Source organism: Leiobunum rupestre, chromosome 7 (assembly GCF_980474605.1).
Source record: "Leiobunum rupestre chromosome 7, qqLeiRupe1.1.hap1, whole genome shotgun sequence".
Lineage (NCBI taxonomy): Eukaryota > Metazoa > Arthropoda > Arachnida > Opiliones > Sclerosomatidae > Leiobunum > Leiobunum rupestre.
Genome location: NC_143390.1, coordinates 48,672,509 through 48,692,737, shown reverse-complemented (window position 1 = coordinate 48,692,737; position 20,229 = coordinate 48,672,509). Strand labels below are relative to the sequence as shown.

The following is a 20,229-nucleotide window of genomic DNA, read 5'->3' as shown; positions in this document are numbered from 1 at the left end:
AAACGAAACAAAGCATTAAATATTTTATAATACGACAAAAGCAAGCGTTTTTACAAATAACTTTTATTTTTACATTGTTATAATTATTTTTGTTTAATTATTTTTTATTTTATGAAAATTTTCATCTCCTAGCATAACGATATCCGCTATGTTAGTATGCGCACAGAACTGACTTGAAATTTCGAATAGTACAACTTACACTAGCTATTTCCTTTAGTTTCTCATCGGTTGTTACGCTTTTAATCCCTAGAAAACCCTGTAAATCTTCATCATCGTCAAATTTGTCTTTGCCTGAACAATTTTTAATTTTATTGGTTTCTGTGCATTCGTATGTCTGGGTTGATTGTGATACTTCATCAGAAGTGGTAGAACAGAATACAATTGGGGTTTTAGAGCAATTACATTCCACACTTTGATCACTAAAGCAGCAGTTTACGGCAATGAACACACTTTGATCACTAAAGCAGCAGTTTACGGCAATGAATTTTAAATTTGATGTGAATCTGTAATTTACATTTCACTTTCTTCATTATTAAATGAAATAGATGCACTAGTACCGGTATTTTGAGAATCAAGACCTTTTTTGTCAAAGTGTTAACTGTGTCAAGAGTGGTTCAAAAACATCAATGTTCAGAAAAAATAGGGAATATAACCTCAGGTATTTGGTGTGGAACACCAACGTACGTTTGCAGCTCTGGACGCTCTTGCCTTTGGCTTTATAAATGTTTGTGGTTATTTGAAAAATTGAAGGCGGTCTTCCCTAAAGATTGCTTTGTAGGTTATATTCCCGTTATCAGTACTATAATGAATGATAACCAGCAAAAGCTTACGTGACTCGAGTGCTCCTCACAGCGTTGACCCAAAGTTCTTTTTGACCCTGGAAACGATTATCCTTACTAAAAGAGTAACACTGCGTTCTGGGAAGGCAACTGCCATAGTAATTTTTACATTCACCTACCGAACAATTGAATAGTAAATACCACCTTCATCGCAGATAAAATCTGATAATGGACAAAATTTAAACTTAAGTTAACAACTTTTACAAAAGATGGCGCGAAAGTTTCTACGCCTATAAGTTAATAATTACGAGATTCGGAAAAGCCAATCAACGCGAGAAGCTCCCTATTTGCCACGCACCTTTTAAGCCCCATTTTCATGCTCGCTGGTAGCGGGTAAAAATCGACAAAATCCGCTTCAGCTATACACTTTTTCACTTTCCGCGTCGATCTGTTTCAAACAGATATTTTAGCTTTATTTTCACGCTTGCGAGTGGCGGAAGCGAATTTTGACGATTTTTATCCGCTACCAGCGAGCATGAAAATGGGGCTTTAGGCTAGATTTTGATGCTTACTTAAACTGGTTTTGATTATTACGCTAACGAAATCTAGTGCGAGTAAATGCAACTAGACAGGAGCCGCCACTGGCTTTAAGAAGAATTGTTAGAAAGCATTATTATACTTGAGGGGAAAGGATATAAGCCTATAACCTCTAAGTTTGAAACGCGCATAGCGTCCTTTGTACCACCACTGGACGGGCGAAAAAGAAGAAATCAGGCGATAGTATCGGCACCTGGTAGAGATAAATTGAAGCTTCTTCCTTCCCCCTTTCTCTCTCTACGCACCTCTCTCTTACCAAAGCAGATGGCATCATGCATTGCGGGACGCGTTAAGTTTCTCTTTTCCGTCACCGGGTGGATTTAGCGCTGTACTTTCGACAGTCGTTTGCTTGAACCAACACTGCCTTTCGATTCAAACTTAGGCGAGGAAGGTAGAAAAAACGGATGCGGTTTTTTTCAGGCATCACGTGCGTGTGAAGGTTTTAGAGAGCTAATAAAATAACTTGTCGATTTGATTAACTCTTAAGGAAGGAGCATTTTGACCGACTGTGAGGAAAAATCATCCAACGGTTAACAGATAATATGTGACCGCAACTACAGCCTCTGGTTCCATGATTCCCGTAAAATCGTATCCACCGACAATGAGACAGCCGGCCATCTAGGAGCAACAAACTCGGCCCCCCACACAAGGAGAACGCAACCCGTCAAAAGGTGCGCATTTTCTTGTGTACAGTTTTCATTGGTTAAACGTATTATCGCCTGCTGCCGTCGGAAGGGGAAATTCGGAAATTGTCTTCCCCCTTTCCGCAAAACGTCCAATGAAATGTGTACACAACATAGCGTTAGCGTGTTTAAAGGCTAGCTGCGTTCTCCTTGTGTTTGTTGCTCCTAGCTGACATCGTACCAGAGTGTCTCACCTCCCTTACCGAGAGAATTGAGGAGATCATGAGTCAAACAGAGTGTTGCCCATCTCAACACATTCTTGATATAAATAAATACGTTCTTGATGATAGCGAGGGGTAAGACAGTCTCAGATAATCTGTACACCGAGTTCGTGCATTTAGCACTGTTAAAGGTACATATTTTCAAGAGTTTGCGAGTTCCATTTAGTATTGTCAAAGGTACGGCAGTGTACACCAAGTTCGCAGAGTGTCTTACCCCTCGGATGATAGATTGTTTTTGTTTTTTGTTTGTAGCATCGAAATAAGTCCAAGAATGAAACTAGCAAGTCGGGTATCACTTCATATCAATTTTTAATGACGATAATAGTCCATATTTCTTAAATATTACATTTTATATCGTTGAAACGAGTACATTTTTTCCATCACTATACGTCACATTATAAATATATTTAACAAGATAAATACTATGTAGTTATTTTATATATACTTCAGCTCCAACTAACCAACAAAACTAACCTTTTCTGATAGGATATTCAGTACGCGCCTGTAAAACCCGAAGTTTGATTGTTTCCCGCAAATATATTCGTTTATAACAACACACGATAGTATTGTTTGATTCCCCAGATTAGGGAGTCGGGGACATTTTGATTGTGGCATTACGAGGAGTTTGATATCATCGACAACGCGTAGAAGTAACTTAGAACTAAAAACGATAACATCGTCGCCTGTTACCAAGAGCAACAAACACACACTTGCTCGTAGCTGCCATGATCTTCTCAGAATGGAAACGCCCTCAAAATATGTCTCTAGCGCCATCTGGAAAATGAAAAATTGGGATATTTCTATCCCGTTCTGATTCAAAAATGGCCAGATAATTTTTTTTAAATTTCAATTTAATTTAATTTATAATAAATAAATAGTAATAATAAATAATAATAATAGTTAAAAAAATTTAATTATATTTAAAATTTTCCACGGCCATATGAAAATGTAGGCACTAGAGGGCACCACTCAATTTCCTTTCAAAGATTGAGAAATATAATTTCATGGTGCCAGTATTTGATATTTTCATTGTACTTGTACTTACTGTTAGTTACTTCTATGCGTTGGTGATATCATATAAATCTTTAACAATAGAATTTAACCATTGACACTGTATACAGTGTCCATGATTTAACAGTGTTTCAAATTAACGTCGCTTTAAACACAATTTCGGTTTAAAAATACGCAACTTATTTGAAAAAAAAATCCTTTTCTGGGGCAAATATAAATATAAAAAGTGCATTTATTTTTTAACTGGTCCCTTAAAACCGAAACAGAAAAGATAGAAATAGCTAATGGCGTTTTTCTTGGACAAGTAGTTTTTATGCATGAGGTCATTTTCCGTTAAAGGAATTAAGTATATTATAAATCTAAAAATCGTCTGCTAAAACGCGCTAGAATTGTTTTTAACGTAACTAGCGCCAGTTATCCGTACTTTCAGTTAAACGCGGTGTAAGAAATATACAAATATACACGTGCGACTAAACGGAGCAAGGATTCAAAATTTAAATTAATTATTCCAACCAATCACGAAGCCGATGACTTAATCCGCTTCGAATTAAATTGGGAACCGTTGCTACGTTTAGCCGCTTCTGTTTTGAGCAGTATTCTATGCTAAAATTTTAAATAAATGATGCATAGCAAAGTTTTGATAATCTTTCTCTTAAGATTAAACAAGATATATCTGGTACGTATCATTTCATCCAAAATTCCATTTTAAAATTAATAAATTTAGAATGATGATGATGATAATTGTAATAGAATTAAAAATAACTAATTGGCAACTCTTCTTCCTTAACTTTATCTAAAATTTCGTTGCTCCAGCACTGACCACGGAGCAACAGGGAGTGCTCTCTCAGTCGGAGCAACACAAAGAAAAACGCCATAAGACTCCATCAAAATCTTACTCAATAGACGCTTCAATAAAACCCATTCAGCGATTCGCTAGGAAGTAGTAATATATAGAGCGTGGACGTGCAAGTTACTCGTTATATGGTCCTTGTAAGGGCTCGTTTCAAAAAGGGCAAAACGCCGCTATGGTGAAAGTGTCGACGTGAAAAACTTACAATTAATAGTGTTAGGCCTAAAACTTTATTTCCCCTATGGCGCGTCATAAGATATTTTCTTTATGCGCGTAAAACGATTTTACGTCCCAAAGTTGTCTGACGCGATATTACTCGAGCTGGTGGAAACCAAGGCTTACCAAGATTATTGATTTGACGCGAAAAAATTGTGTTAGGCCTAACGAAGAGTTTTGGCGTCGACCCTCGCTATATATTAGGTGGATTTTTTCGCCTGTTCTGGGTTTTTGAGCAGGTTACGAAGTGTAGCCCTATGACGTCATTTTACTCCAATTCTATCTTGACGAAAACAACGATTTGGAGTAAGAAGGGAGTAGTTAAAGGTTAAAGGTTATTTATTTGCCGTAGCAGCCATAATTTTGTTTTAATTAAGATGGCGACCGGTGGAGAGGTCATCAATATATGACTATTTTTATCATTTATTTAATAATAATAATCAGCTAGGCTAATACCCAAGACACAGCCTTAGGCCTAAGTCATCAAGCGACTTCTAAAGTCATTAAATAGCATTTAACAATTGGATTTTCGTTATAAAAAGCTTGCCACATCGCCCAGATGTGAAGATGTTCAAAATCCGTCATGTTTTCGTGAAACAAAATTTAAGCAGACGAATTTTCTATATAAGCTAGAATACTCCCTCTACACCTGTTTTCGAGTCTGCAAAATTCGGGACAGGGTAAATCTTACCCCGAGAACAGGCGAATAAAACGTTTTAGGGTAAAATGTTTACACTTTTTGTCCTCGGACAGGCGAAAAAAAAACCACCTAATAGCACCGTTTTGAAATTTTGAAAAAATTCAAACTATCGGTAAGGAACAAATGAGTTTATGAAACCGAGTTGACGTCATTTGACTCGAGTATGGATTGAAATTGACATTTTGGCTAGCCAGGTGAATCTGGTAACCGACAAACCGGACATATTTCATTCAGCGATCCCCTTATCTCCAAGTAGGAGGGAAGTGAAAAGAAAAGGTCTTTTATTTAAGCGCCTATTGTGACGATATTTAAATATTAAATAATAATAATAATAATATCAATATCAATATCAACATAACACAAGCGAAATAAGTATGACCCAAAAAGTCATTGATTCATTACAGTCTGCCTCGGAGGGATTACTTAATCGGGAGTTTCGTCACACCCTTCTCCCTTTCTCATTTATCTTTATTTTGTTTTTTTTTCACTATAATTATTTTATTTTTTGAAACATTTTCAATTTTCAAAAAGTATAGTTACCTGGCAGTAACAAAGACCAGTAACAGCCGTCGGAGATTTGATTGTCCTTAGCCAAGTAATAACTTATACGGTCATTGGTGTAACAGACTTATTAGCGTCGGGAGAAAAGGAAGTGTCATACTTAGGACTCGTGTTACTTATGATAACATTAAATATAATCCACACTAACTTTAATTGACTTCAAATGATTAAAAAATTAAAATTAAAATGGTATATTTAGTACAATTCCGAACTACTCTGTTCTATTAACATTATAATTTGTCAAGTTTATACGCTTTCATTTGATTTGTCAAGTTGTGATTGTCATTTAATACATAGTTACGAACAATTCTAACATTAATTAAATATATATTTACTTTCTCCAACAACAAAACGAGTGACTTTGATTGTCGAAATTTTTAGTATTAACTCTCAACATTTAAAAACTTCCTACACATCTTTGATTTTTTGATTGTCGTAACGTATCAGGCCATATTTCAGATCATTTAATGGCCTATGCCACAAAGTCTCACGTACGAATATTTATCTGACAATATAAAAAGTAAACTAGTTAAATTAGAAAATATTTCTTTTTCAAGAATATAGACTTTGTTCAGCGCCAAAACGTGGTTGCCACCATTTTGAACAAAACGCGACAGGCAACACTGCATCATGGTAGTTTTTTAGTAGGTCATATATTTCATTTGCACTTACATTGTTAGTTACTTCAAAAAATAGACTTAGGGATCTGAATGACAGACTGAATATTCAATTTCAAATTTCAATTGATTTTGGAATATGGTTTCCTTAAATATATTCCAGAAATTAACCTATTCGTTCAACATCAGGAAAGTACCAAACATAAGCGGGATATTTCTAAAATCACAACCTTCAATCACAACTACAGTCACTTAGACAATAGCGAGCAGTAATGGCAGCTCCCACGTTTTGGCACAAAAAAACGTCTATAAGTACGTAAAATATTTAATATAAAAATTTAAAATAGGTAAAAGAAGCACCTAAGAGGTATATCGAGTCTGGTTATTGAGACCGCAGCCTCTCGTCTTGGAGAAATAAACTACTGGACCCGAATCTAGATGGGGCGTTTTGGTTCTTTTACAGCAGCGCCGCTTGTGGCGCCACTGTTTCTGATATTGGAAATATTTCCAACCAAATATTAAAAAAGTGCGCATTATAACAAATATTGGTTTCAAAGGCTTTTTTTTTTAAATAAAATGCAAACGACGGAACGAAAGACATCATGTAACACTTTTACCCGTTACTTTTGAGTGGAAAACATTCTCGATTCTCTCGATAGGAGCGCTGGCGTGCTATGCAATTTGAAGAATTGGAGATTTCGCATCCATTAGTTTATTTATCCAAGGTTTCGTAACGTCATTGATTTGAAATTTCTAGACAGGATAGCCAATTAAGCTCGTGCAACGGATCTATCACGTGATCACTAAATAGAGTTTACCGTCTCAAATTCTGTACTACTAACGACTACGTTTCGCGTAAATGCTTAACCCTTGGCGGTAAGAACGCGTGATTGTCTACAGCATTGGGCCCCGATTATCGCGCGTAACAATTCTATTTAATAAATTATTTAAATGTAACAACGTATTTGTATGGGCAGTAATATGTATATCTCACGAATTAATTTAACATTCTACATTGGCATTCGTCAACAACGGTAGAGAGATTGTCATAGACGCGAATGATTGTCGGGTTCGTGAGAAACTACGTTGTGGGTTTCTACCCATCGACCTCGACACCGGAAGTGTGGGATAAGTGATTTTTTATCTTTTCCCCCTGGTTTTGGGATTATTGGACGGGGGGTTGTCGTCCTCCTGGTACAAACAGAGTTCCCTCATCTTCAGAAGGGATCCTTCCAGACTAAAGGCGAAGAAGTCGGAACTGGTGGCGTCGGAGCTGAAGAATGAGGAGACGCAAAACATGATGTTGCTCTCGGCCGGGATGTAGCAGCAACCGTAGCCATCAGGCACCACCGGACCGTATCCCACCAAGATGCCATGTTCGTTGGGTAACTGTGTACGGAGATGGTGAAGTTCATTAACTTCTGATTATTGCGTAAGTTTATTATTATATTTCTCATAAGTGTGGCGGTTCCAAGGGCGTATTTAAGGAGTAGGGTTGGGTGTTCAACCTCCCCCCGAAATGGATCAAGATGGGGTGCTTAACGTTACATTACTTTTCAGATCGTAAGTTGCTTTTAGGTTTCAAAGAAGAGCGAAAGTTAGAACCCCACCCGAAATTAAATCCGGGATACGCCCTTGGTTGGTAGTTGGTGTCTAAGGCTGTAGCCGACACCATACCGTGTGACTCTCAAAAAAAAATACGCCCTTGGTCGGTTCCCAGTTGAAGCTTTACCGAAAGCCATTTCCAGAATGACCACGCATTTTTGGTGGACTTCAGAATAAGGCCTAACAGGTTTCGAACAAAAAAATAGCGTCAACGAAATGTATGAGGAAATAGCAGGCAACTTACGGTTGTTGTACAGAAATTATTTTGAATGAGCAGACTAGCTTTCACACATTCAATTTACAACTCGGTCGGTAACGCTGAACCAAACTTTAAAATAAGGACGAAGTTTATACGTGCTTTTCTCTCGTCGTCATAGTGAGCTATTATTTCGACTAACTGACACACTTTTGAAATATAAAGATACACTTGTGCGTTTGCTCTTATCCCAGATGTCGATCACGACCTTCAAAAACATTTATCCCTTAAATATATAAATCTACAATTGTGCATATATATCACAATTTTATATTCTTGATGATGAAGTGCCAAGCACGTCGAAACTAGTAGGACGAATCATTGAAAATATCATTGGTTTAAGTTATTATCTTTCATAGTCATCAATCGCATATTGGACTAAAAAATCACCTAAAGGCTGTCGCACACTATGTAGTTTCCCGTACCGGCAACAGTTGCTGGTACCAAAACCGGCGATGTATATCGCACACTATGCGAGTAAAATATGAGGCTGATACCGGCGATCACGCGCTCGGACCAAATCCGTCACCCGTACCGAGTAACTAGTTCAACTAGCCTCAACTTTTTGTCGCTCCTCTCGGAGAACCGCTCTGACGTCACGGCATTCCTTATCTCTTCAACCAATTGGGAGCGAGAAAATATTGCGCAACTTTTGAAACACCGGCGTGTTGGTATATTTCTTTCTTTCGAAAGGGTTTATTTGTTCAGTCAGTAAAAACATGGCAGAAAATTATATTATGTCCATTTTATTAGAAAACGGTAGGGATGTGACCGATTCGACGTAATATTCGTATTTCCATAGCAAATAATTTAGTATTTTTCTTAGTTAAAGGGAATATAACCGGCAAAGCAATCTTTATGGAAGACCCCTTCCATTTATCAAATTACCCTGTACAGTGGCGCCGAACATTTCTAAAGCCAAAGCCAAGAGCGGCCAGAGCTGCAAACGTTGGTGTTCCACACCAAATACCTAAGGTTATATTCTCCTTAAGTAAATTCTAACTACGCAGCTTTATCAAATAAGAATGTTTCACTAAATTATATAACAGTTATACGTCTAGAAAATCAAATTAAAACGTAATATCTACAATACGAAAAGATAAAAATTGTAATACTAACAAGTTGGCAAGCCAAAATATACCTCTCCTCGGAAGAATTGTCCCTAGTGGTATTAATTTCTCGAGATAACCCTTAAAGATATATCTCCGCAATTTAGAGTTATTTGTTAAAAATGTTATCCCAATTCTATCCCGCCCGGTTTAAATTTTAATTAAAATAATTGAGACAAAACGACCAATTTTAATTTATTCAGAATATCATTAGTTAAGTAGTTAAAACAGTGAGTTAGACGTACTATAACAATGCACAATTGAATTACACCCTTTTTACAGTACAATTTTGTCAGTTGAATATAATACAAAGTTAATGAAAGAAATATCTACAGAGGGTTTTATAACGACCGTTCGCTTTTTGGTTTATAATTTTAACGGAATCGGGTCGATTTTAATTAAACGATAGTTTATCGAAATTTTGTTAAAAGAATATTCTCTAAGGCCGCGCGATAAATTTACGATAATAATTTCCCGTCGCCGTTATATCGAAAATTTAGTTGATTCTGGATTGCCAGAACTGTAATGTTGTGGGCGAGTGATTAGAAAATAAAATGGCAACCAGAATTATGCAAAATTATAAATGTTTATTTTTATTCAGAACAGTCTATGGAACGTTCTAGATTTAACTTTCATCAATAACCCAACAATATATATCCCTCCTACGTAATTGTACAGAACTGGTACTCAAGTGTCTAAGACTAGATTTGTCTTAGTTCATCGTGATTGAAAAATAAACCAAAACATACTTACACTTAAGTAAATATCATAAATTATACTGAGTAATTTTAACTAAATTCAAACTACCTTACTTTAAACTCTTGCCTTAATTAACAGCTGAGAGCTGTTCGCTACTAATTACTTCCAATCTACTTAATTAGCCTCACAGGTTGAGTTGATATTTTCAAGGGTATAATTAGGTTATTCCAATTCAAAAAATAAAAACAATCAATTTTATCTTACAGCTGACTTGAGTTAGTTCACAATTACTTTAACACTTTCAGTCTTAAACACGCACTGTTCATACACTTAAGTCCATTCACTCACGTTCCAAACGCGAAACACAATTTAACTCTTTTCTTGACCGAAGACCGAACATACTAATTAAAACCGCAAAGTTACCTCATAACTTTTGACCGACACCAGGACCCCGTCCTGTAGTAGTTCGTCTGACAGCCAAGAACTAAGAAAGACTAAAGGCCTTTTCACACGAGCCAACTTTTTGACCCAACTAGATGAGTCAACTTGAGTTGAGTCAACTAGTTGGTTCGTGTGAATAAAAGTTCGATGAGTTGATCCACCAAAAAAGTACGCGAGTAAAAAATGGATCACTGATCCATTTTTGCTGACTCAGCATTTTGATTTGAAAAGTTGGCTCGTGTGAAAAGGCCTTAAATCTTCTTTATAACACGGCTTTATATACGTTAATTTGGCGTTTTTTAGACCCGTCAAGATTTGACTAAAGTTCGAAAAATTGAAGAGATTATATTTTTTACCCGGTTTGATTGATAGTTCTCCACATGGTGGCGCTATATTATTACTTTGATATAGTTTCCGCGGGAGGTTTGAATAATTATCATTCAATAAACAATATGTACAGATATTGTATTAATCCGTTTAGTTCATAATCATAATTGTTCCTTTACTTGAACATTTTCCCTAAGGAAGTCAATGGCTCGGCGGTGAACTATCCGCATTGTAACAATACGACCCGAGTTCAATTCCTGATCGCGATCACATTTTACATTAAAATACTAAAATATTTAATTAAATATAAGATTAATATAATCTATAAATATTTAATTAAATATAAGATTAATATAATCTATAAATATTTAATTAAATATAAGATTAATATCATTTATAAATATTTAATTAAATATAAGATTAATATAATTTATAAATATTTAATTAAATTTAAGATTAATATAATTTATAAATATTTAATTAAATATAAGATTAATATAATTTATAAATATTTAATTAAATATAAGATTAATTTAATTTATAAATATTTAAAATGATGTAGAATAAATTATAGTACCTAACTTTATAACTTTGTAAAGGACATTCGCCAAAGCTGTTTTTTAAAAAAACACCGTAACATCTATTGCACGAGGCAGACCCGGGTTCGATTCCCGGCCGGTGCCAAAAATTCGCAAATTGATACTAAGACGAATACCGTGTACAACTGGTGGAAACAATGTCATTGGACGTTGGGAGGTAGCATTACACTCAGCACTCGGTCCGTCCCAAAGTCATTGAGAAAAAATTGGAGAGAAAACGCCCATACAAACACAACAGACTCAACATCCACAACCATCATAACACAAACTCAACACTCACAACCGTCATAACACGTACTCAACATCCACAACAATCATAACACAAACTCAACACCCACAACAGTCACAACACGTACGAAATCAACATTCACGACCTACAACATAACAATAACGAAATATCCGGTGAGCGTTGACGGAAAAAGACCAACCAAACTCAACCGCAAAGCAATCCGTTAACGCTCACCGTCACACGGTGGTTTTGCCAACCCTTCGAGAAACTGCGTACGCAATGATTACTCTTTGCTACACAAATGCGAACGCGTTCGCAGGCCTGACAGACAGACCCACAGACCCACAGACAGACACGGTGAAGGTATAACCCCTCCTAGGGGACTTTGTCCCCTCGGAGAGGTAAAAACCAAAACAAACCGATGCGCGCGCACTCCCGGTCTCGCGTATTTTGTAACAGTGCTTCCTCATAGTGTGCGACTGTACGAAAAAATTCACCGGTGTCGACAGCCAAATTCCCCGACGCCAATAACGAAAACATTTTCCCCCCAAAAGAAGTTTTGATGCCAGTAGCAATTTCAAGATTTTTTTTCTATAGTGTGCGACAGCCTTAAGCCTTAATAAGTTTCTCATAAGCGTGTCTGTGAGAGCTAATTCTAGAATGACCACACATTTTTAGTGGACTTGCAAATCAGTCTTTAGGCCTATAACGCGCTCTTTGCCTAGTCATCATAGCGATTTTAAGTTGCCTTTTTTTTCGCTGCATACATAGCTATTATTTATTATTTTCGACTAACTGACGCGCTTATGGAATATAATTATACTTTAAACACCCTTTTATTATTTGTAAACCCGAATACAATCTTCTATACACTTATATCCCATTATAGCCAAATGCTCATCCAATAATAATAGATCTATATAGGTTAAGCCACCCCCATTGTCAGCGTTGCCAGTTCATGAAACTCCAAAAATTATGGATTTCAGAATTAAATTATCGTACGCCTGAAAACTGGCGGTAAATTTGAATTTCATGTGAAATACTGACTTTAAACTTTTGAAATCAAAATTTTTATTATAACTTAAAATTTCGACTGATTGAAAACTTATGTTTAAAAGTCTACAGTTTTAACTGGTTTTCAGTCAATTTAAAAAACTATCGTACGCGCAAGCAGAATTATCGAAAAATTGGTACTATACAGGGTGTTAACTAAGAAACGATACAGGGCCAATAGCTAGGAATTTGAAATTTTCGGGACACACAGAACGTGCAGGGGGTCACTTGATAACGGAAATTTCCATAAACTTGAGCCACGTCTTCAAGGTCAATTAAAGTTTATCTCGAGAACCATTAGAGATACAAAGTTGGTTTCAATTAGAAAAGTGTTCACGGTCACATTTTAGGTCTAAATGCTTTGATACCACCTAATCTGACCAACAAGAAGTCGAGGAAATTTAGACAAAAACAGGAAGGTCGTGATGAAAAGAATGTACCAAAGACCACAGGTTGAAGGGCTATTAATTCGAAAAGTGCTCATGCTAGAGTGTCAAAATTTTATAGACATACTCGTCTGGTAGGGCGTCTTAAGAATTTGAAAACTCGGATGACATTCAACTCATGGTTCAAGGTCGTTCAAAGTTTATCTCGAGAACCAATGGATTTATATAAATGATTCTAATCAAAGGTATTTACACCTAAAATGTGAAGGAGAACACTTTTCTAGTCGAAAGCAATTTTGTATCTCTAATGGCTCTCGAGATAAATTTTAAATGACCTTGAAGACATGGTTCAAGGTCATCGAAATTTCCGTTGTCAAGTGACCCCCTGCCTGTTATATGTGTTCTGAAAGTTTGAAATTCCTAGCTAAAATACATTTGGACTTATTGGGCTTGTATCGATTTTTAGTTAACACCCGATATAGTACGCCATTGAAAATATCGTACGTCCCAAAAAATTATCGACGTGTACGATAATTATCGTACGTCTGGAAACTCTCAAACGTGAACGGGAGAACTTGTATCTGAGTGTAGATTAATAATCAGATAGGCTAATACCCTTGGCACCACTTTAGGCCCAAGTCATCTAGCGACTTATAATGCCTTTAAACAGGTGGCCGGGTTACAATGCGTAGGAAGGTGGTGGCAAGCCCTTCATATCACGCCAGCCAACAGCTCCCTACATTAACTATTACCGTTAACCTCGACAAGTTCTTATGGGTACAGCATGAAGCAACGTCTACACTCAGATACCAGTTTCTGCCGTTTACGTTTTCAAGCGCTGTGTAATATCGACTCCTACCTGACTAGTGGATAGTTTGAAATTCAAATACTGTTGGTAACATTTATCTCGAAAGAGTTCGGGTTCTTCGTCCAGCTTGGACACAGGCTCCTCTTCCCTTCGCTCCAAGGGGGACATCGCCTCTTCCTTCTCCAGGAGCGCCATCTCGCGCAAGGCCATCAAATGATTGTCCGGGCCCTCGCCCGATAAAGTCTGCCGTCCGCCAAAGGAAAACGAATTGCTTACATGGACCACGACGTTCAATTACATTCATTGACTGCTACTCACGTATTTCATAATTTCGCCTTGCCTTTTCATCGCTAATTTGAAATAAGCCAACTTTTCTTCGTTCTATCGGAAGTAAATAATATATCTCTTACGAGAAAAGTACCCATTGTTCGCTTCAAACATTGAAAAGGGCCTCGAGTGACCGATCACTCTCCCTAATCAAGCCTGTAGCTTTAACTGTACTAATTAAACCGATTACGTCACCGATTACAGTTTTGGCGTTACCAAAGGCTGCACTCAGTTTCATCTAGGAGCAACAAACACAAGGCGAACGCAACTAGCCATTAAACACGCTAACACAGTGTTGTGTACAAATTTCATTGGACGAACCTTTACTCTGAACGTTTTACGGGCAGGGGGGAAGACAATTTCCGAATTTTCCCCTTCCGATGGCAGCAGGCGCAAAAGCGTCTAACCAACGAAAATTGTACGCAAGAGGTTGCGTTCTCAATGTGAGGGGTGCTGTGTTTGTTGCTCCTAGGTTTCATACGCGTGTAAGCGGTGTACAGAGCTTTAGGAAGTGATTAGCCCTTCCGATGTACTTCGAGCCTTCGAAGGTTAATTTTAATGGACTATTAGTTACTTATCTCATACATACTTCTGGCTCTACGAAACGTTATTTTTTCACTAAGGGATATTCTGACCATTGGGATAAATGTCCTCCTTACCGTGGTAGGCACTTCGCCGCACATGGACTTAACCCACTGCAGAGCCTCGGACGTGTTGGCCCTGATGTTGTCGACTCGGCCCAGGTGGAACTGTCTCAAGGAGGCGCTCTCGTAAGTACTGACCAGTTCTCGGTGTACTCTAGAGCCAGGATATTACGCATTTTTCAAAGGAATTTCTATACTTGACTCTACTCTACGCGTATTAAGGTGTAGAGCTAGCTTACTTGTAATAGGTGAGTTGCAGGGCCAATTGAATGAAACAGTCCGGGCTGAAGTTAATCGACTTGACGAAATTCTTCCCGAAATCCATGAAACGGAGGACGTAGAGGTCAGTGTTGTTGCACAATCTGCACGCGGACGCAGTTTACAAAACGATATATCAGCCCGTTATACCAGAAGTTTAAATTTAAACCCGCCAGAAACCCTTCCAAGGGGATAAATATAAAACTAACGAAAATCTTTTAAATTCCTTAAAATTGAAATTTTGAGGGTTAATATTTTGCGAGACTAAAATTCATGCAAGAATGTATTTATTTATACCTAGGGAGAATGTCTATGTCGAGACTGTTTTTAGTCTTTCTCTCAATCCACCCGTTGGTCCCCCAGTACGCTCATCCGCTTAAAATAAAATGAATAGTCCCGGTATTTCATTGGCTGCTTAAAATTTACGTCACCTAACGCGATGGTAATCAAACGCCGGTGACGTTTTGTCTTCCCCCCGGGGAAAGGCGTTCAACGTGCCCGGTGATTGTCGCAACATAATTATTCTTCCTAAATATAAATAAATACATTCTTGATTCATCTAATGGTTCTAAATTAAACTTGGCCTACGTAACTAAAAATTCTTAGCACTGCCACTGATAAGTCTATAATTATATGAGTGTGTCAGTTAGTCGATATGATTACTAATATGGATTAACGTTGAATAGTTAATTTGATAAATAATAATAATAATCAGCTAAGCTAATACCCAAGGCACCACCTTAGGGATTACATTAACGATAAAATACTATCCCCTACGTTATAGCTCCACTTCGGCAAGCGCGAGCTAATGCCACGAGCCTCAAATCGCGCGTGACAAAAACTTAAAGATAATAGAGTAATGGCACTGTGACGTCCTAGTACGTCACCAATGCTCTTTCCTATAGATAAAAAATTTGCGACCAAAATGGCGGCCATGGCCAAAGCTACGGAGTGCTACTACTCTATAGCGTTTTCCATTTGACTAGCTCTCTCGAGCGCTCTAGATCGCTCTGCACCAAATTTTATGTTCCATTTGCGTGCTCAGATCTGCACCGATCAAGTTTCGCCTGTTCCATTTCCCGCTCTCGGGTGCTCTGAGATCGCCCAAAACCGATCTGCCGATTTCGACAGATCAACGGATCGAGATCGAGATCGGAGCAAATTTTTGCGTGTTCCTTTTAGATTTTTTGGCAAAATGGCAGACCAAGACGCGAAAATTCAAATTACTAGCAGACGAAAAACAACAAACGCGGGAATATGTTAATGGGATGTTCCATTTTACTCTAGTCGTTTGAGGTGAGATCTATGACGTCAGAGACAGATTCGGAGCAAATCTCGAGCAATCAAATTAAAAACGCTATAAATCTCATGGTGTTAAGAGCAATATTTTATAATTCTACATGAAAAACTGCGCAAGTGCGAAGGTATCACAAAAAGCTGCCATATATAATAAAACAACCGTTTTTTCTCGATAACTTCGCGCATGCGCAGAACGAGTTACGCATTTCTTAGTCGAGGAAGCGATAGGCGTGGCTCTCTGCACACGCTCACCTTGACTACAAATCGATGAGCGTGTATCGATAATTACTAGCGTTTTCCACGTGATTGCTCGAGATCGAGGGGCCTGCCACTTAAGTAAAAAATGTACACCAGATTTTTGATTACCACAGATTTCCTTTGATTTTAAAAGATTTCGTTGATTCTCGAAGATTTTCCGATTACAAAAAAAATTGTGATTTAAAAAATTTTCACAAAGATTTTCGTATTATTTTTTGTTTTACCTAGATTTCTTTGATTTTTTGTGATTACCAAAGATTTTCCGTGATTTTTTTGATTTTCAACAATTTCTTTAGTTTATAAATAATCTTGAATTTTTTAGATTTTTTATTAAAGATTACTGATTTTTTTTCATCTAAACCGCATGATTTCTTCGATTTTTGTCGTATTTCGAAATATTCTTAGATTTCTTTTGATTTTTTAAATTTCGGAAATAATATTTGATTTTTTTCAAATGTCTTAAAGTGCTTCTATATCTAAGCTAATTGATTTTTAACGATTTTCAATTTCTATATGTATATTTTTTAATACTTTTTCATTATTCTTATTCTTACCAATGATTAGTCGCTCTTACCTTTCATTTCATTACCTTGGTTTACTTGTTATTTTTTAGCTTAGTGTCAACCGAATGTCACCACGACAATCCAAATTGGTGTGTCCCAATATCTTATGTGCGCCAAAATATTAACATAATGACGCGTGCTAGTGGAAACCAAGCTTTATACTCTCCACGAAATTAATTCTACAGGTCTAAAATTTTCTCATAAAATATCACAAGCTAATAATTGTTACAAATTTTAATCTTGATTGAAATTTTAATATGAATTGGTATTAAACTCGCTCGAGATTTACTCCGAATCTGTCTTTGACGTCATAGATCTCGGCCCAATCGACTAGAGTAAAACCGCAAATGGAACATGCCATTAGGATATTCCCGCGCTTTGTTGTTTTTCGTCTGCTAGTAATTTGAATTTTCGCGTCTTGGTCTGCCATTTTGCCCAAAAATCTAAAGGGATCGGTTTTGGGCGATCTCGGAACACCCGAGAGCGGGAAATGGAACACGCGAAACTTGATCGGAGCAGATCCGAGCATGTAAATGGAACACAAAATGTTGATCAGAGCGATCTAGAGCGCTCAAGAGCAGTCAAATGGAAAACGCTTTAAGTCCCCCAAAATTGAACAGTTTTTCTTCGAATGGCTGTCAGCTAGGAGCAACAAATACAGCACCCCACACAAGGAGAACGCAACCCGTCAAAAGTCGTGCATTTTCTTGCGTACATTTTTCATTGGTTAGACGCTTTAGCCAAGGATCCTATATGTTAGAAGGATAGGTAGCCCTCCGGCCAGCCCGTCGATATTAAGAGAGCCTCTATACGTGGGACGTCTTGTTTCTATTCCCTCAAGGACATATTTTCGCGGTGCTTCCTCCATGTTTTTCCCTTGACGGAATCTAAAGACGGATTCTTTATCGCGCATGACCCACCAACGGCACTGCCATTTTTCGTCCCTCGCCTCATATCCTTCTGACATATAGGATCCTTACTTTAGCGCCTGCTGCCGTCGGAAGGGGAAAATTCGGAAATTGTCTTCCCCCTTTTCGTAAAACGTTCAGCGTAAAGGTTCGTCCAATGAAATTTGAACACAACACGGCGTTAGCGGGTTTAAAGGCTAACGGCGTTATCCTTGTGTTTGTTGTTCCTAGCTGTCAGTAGCTGACACACTTACGCGATAGATATTTATAAATGTATGGTGACACTGTTACTCACTTGTTCATCTTGATCGTAGCTTTGTCGAGCGCTTTTAAGAGATCGGAATCGAGTTTCCAGTTCAGCTTTTGAAAGCGAGGCAGAACGGAGTCTCCGCTCGGCGTTAAGTGGACGTTAGACAGGTCTGGCATTTCTTCCACGCCTTCGCTATGACAATGGGTTTCGGAGGAACACACAGACACCAACCACAAAACCAGAAAATCAAGGGAAAAAGACGCGTTAATTCGTTCGATCACATACAACAATCATCACGTTTATCGCTTGGCTGGCGATTCGATAAACTAAAGAACTGTTTCTTGTCACATAATCACTCGTAAGTATGCCATAATGGTCTTTTCTTTAATGAAACCTTGTGGATTTTTGCATTTTTAAATCGTATTTTTATTGATTTTTTCTTATTTTTAACGTTTTATGGCTCTGTATTGACAAATTAATTAATATTGTTATTATGTTCAGTTTTTTATTTAACCAAAAATTACCCAGTTTGATATACAAACAAACCAGGGACCTGGCCCTTGTACCCCTATGGTTCTAATTTCATATGTTAATAAAAATAATTTGAATTTGATTTGAATTTGAACGTACACTTCATTTTAAATTAATCTGAATTAAACTAATTTATAATTAAAAACAAAATTTAAGTTAGTTTTCGCGGAATTGACTTTTGAAGTATAACAGGTGATTTCAACCAATGATTTTATTTAAAAAAAATCGTGATTTTAATCAAATTGACTTAATTCAGACAAATCTTCTTCCAACAGAGAGACGAAAAACGTGTATCAACCATTGAGTTGGGAATATTTATCTAGAGATCCAATCAAATCTGCCCCCCGCGAAAAACCTTTTTGAAAATAACGAATGTGCCGTGACTGCCGTCTCCTCTAAAATGACGAGAAAACGTTATCAAATGACCCGTGGCGCCATCCATTATTTTTGAAAAAAATCTTTTCGCCGGAAAACGCGTCTTATTTGAACGAACCATTGAGAGATAGACGGCGCCACGGGTAGAATGATAAAGTTTTCTCGTCATTTGGGAGCTGACGGCTGTATTCTAATTTTTTTTAAACTTAAATACTGAAATCCGACGTTTTGATCGGACCTCTAGATTAATATTCCCAACTCAATGGTATCAACTTTTTAAATGCGACTAGTAACGCCAAACTAAAATATTTATAACCTTAAGATAGTAATTAAAACTTTGTGGCGCCATCATTTGTCCGTTAATGTAGCTTTTAAGGTGCCCTTTAAATAAAATTATCCATAATAATTCGTGAAATATTTAATATTTTAACTAAATATTTATTTACGAAGCACCTCCAAAGCTTATTGACCAACAGATATCGAATAACGCGACTTTAAACATAATTAGCTAGTGCCTCGCGATAACGAGACCATTGTTTCCATGGTAACCTTTCCAATAGCATAAAGAATATCCGATTTTTCTATTTAGGTTCCACTATAAAAGATGTTTCTATAAAATAAATTGGACAAAAAAATTGAAATATAAATTTTTTCTCTTACGTCACAAGACAGAGCTTTATTAGTATAATCCATAGATATATGAAATAGTATAGATCCAAAATTGTACGAGGGACTGATACAGAAGTGACAGCTAGCAGACAAAGCGTATTTTCTGGATGCGCTACTATATAGCGCCATCTTTCCAACAAAAGCAAAAAAATTAAACGTGACTTCAACTCCACGATACTCTAGGGCTATCAACTTTATTAGGCCTAATCTACCGCGTTCTTTTTTCCAAATACTAATTTTAGACACCGATAGTTGGCACTATTACCAAAGATCCTCCTAGTCACTGCGCTTATAGAGATATGAAACTCTCACGAAAACGCGTCAAGAAAAATTAAATCATCAGCGCCGCCGCTCGGCCGGGAGAAAACCCATTTGTCGCTTATGGCATCGCAAAAGCTTT

General features: G+C 37.2%; 1 protein-coding gene across 3 annotated transcripts in view; it reads right to left on the bottom strand.

Annotated features, from left to right (window-relative positions):
* Window positions 1–401: 401 nt before the first annotated feature.
* The window catches only part of LOC149936612 (choline O-acetyltransferase-like), a 40,130-nt gene continuing 20,302 nt past the window's right edge, over window positions 402–20,229 (bottom strand). Inside the window, exons 7-14 of one of the 3 annotated variants that reach the window (XM_090181220.1) lie at window positions 18,300–18,446; window positions 14,958–15,080; window positions 14,734–14,872; window positions 14,066–14,128; window positions 13,799–13,990; window positions 959–1,001; window positions 831–877; window positions 402–503 (exon numbers count right to left, since the gene is read on the bottom strand). In XM_090181220.1, coding sequence (XP_090037346.1) covers window positions 459–503; window positions 831–877; window positions 959–1,001; window positions 13,799–13,990; window positions 14,066–14,128; window positions 14,734–14,872; window positions 14,958–15,080; window positions 18,300–18,446 — 799 coding nt within the window. In that variant the 3' untranslated portion in view covers window positions 402–458. Of the gene's footprint in view, window positions 504–830; window positions 878–958; window positions 1,002–2,611; window positions 3,081–5,953; window positions 7,625–13,798; window positions 13,991–14,065; window positions 14,129–14,733; window positions 14,873–14,957; window positions 15,081–18,299; window positions 18,447–20,229 lie in introns of those variants that run through there. The other 2 variants (XM_090181222.1, XM_090181221.1) reach the window with 2 other exon arrangements.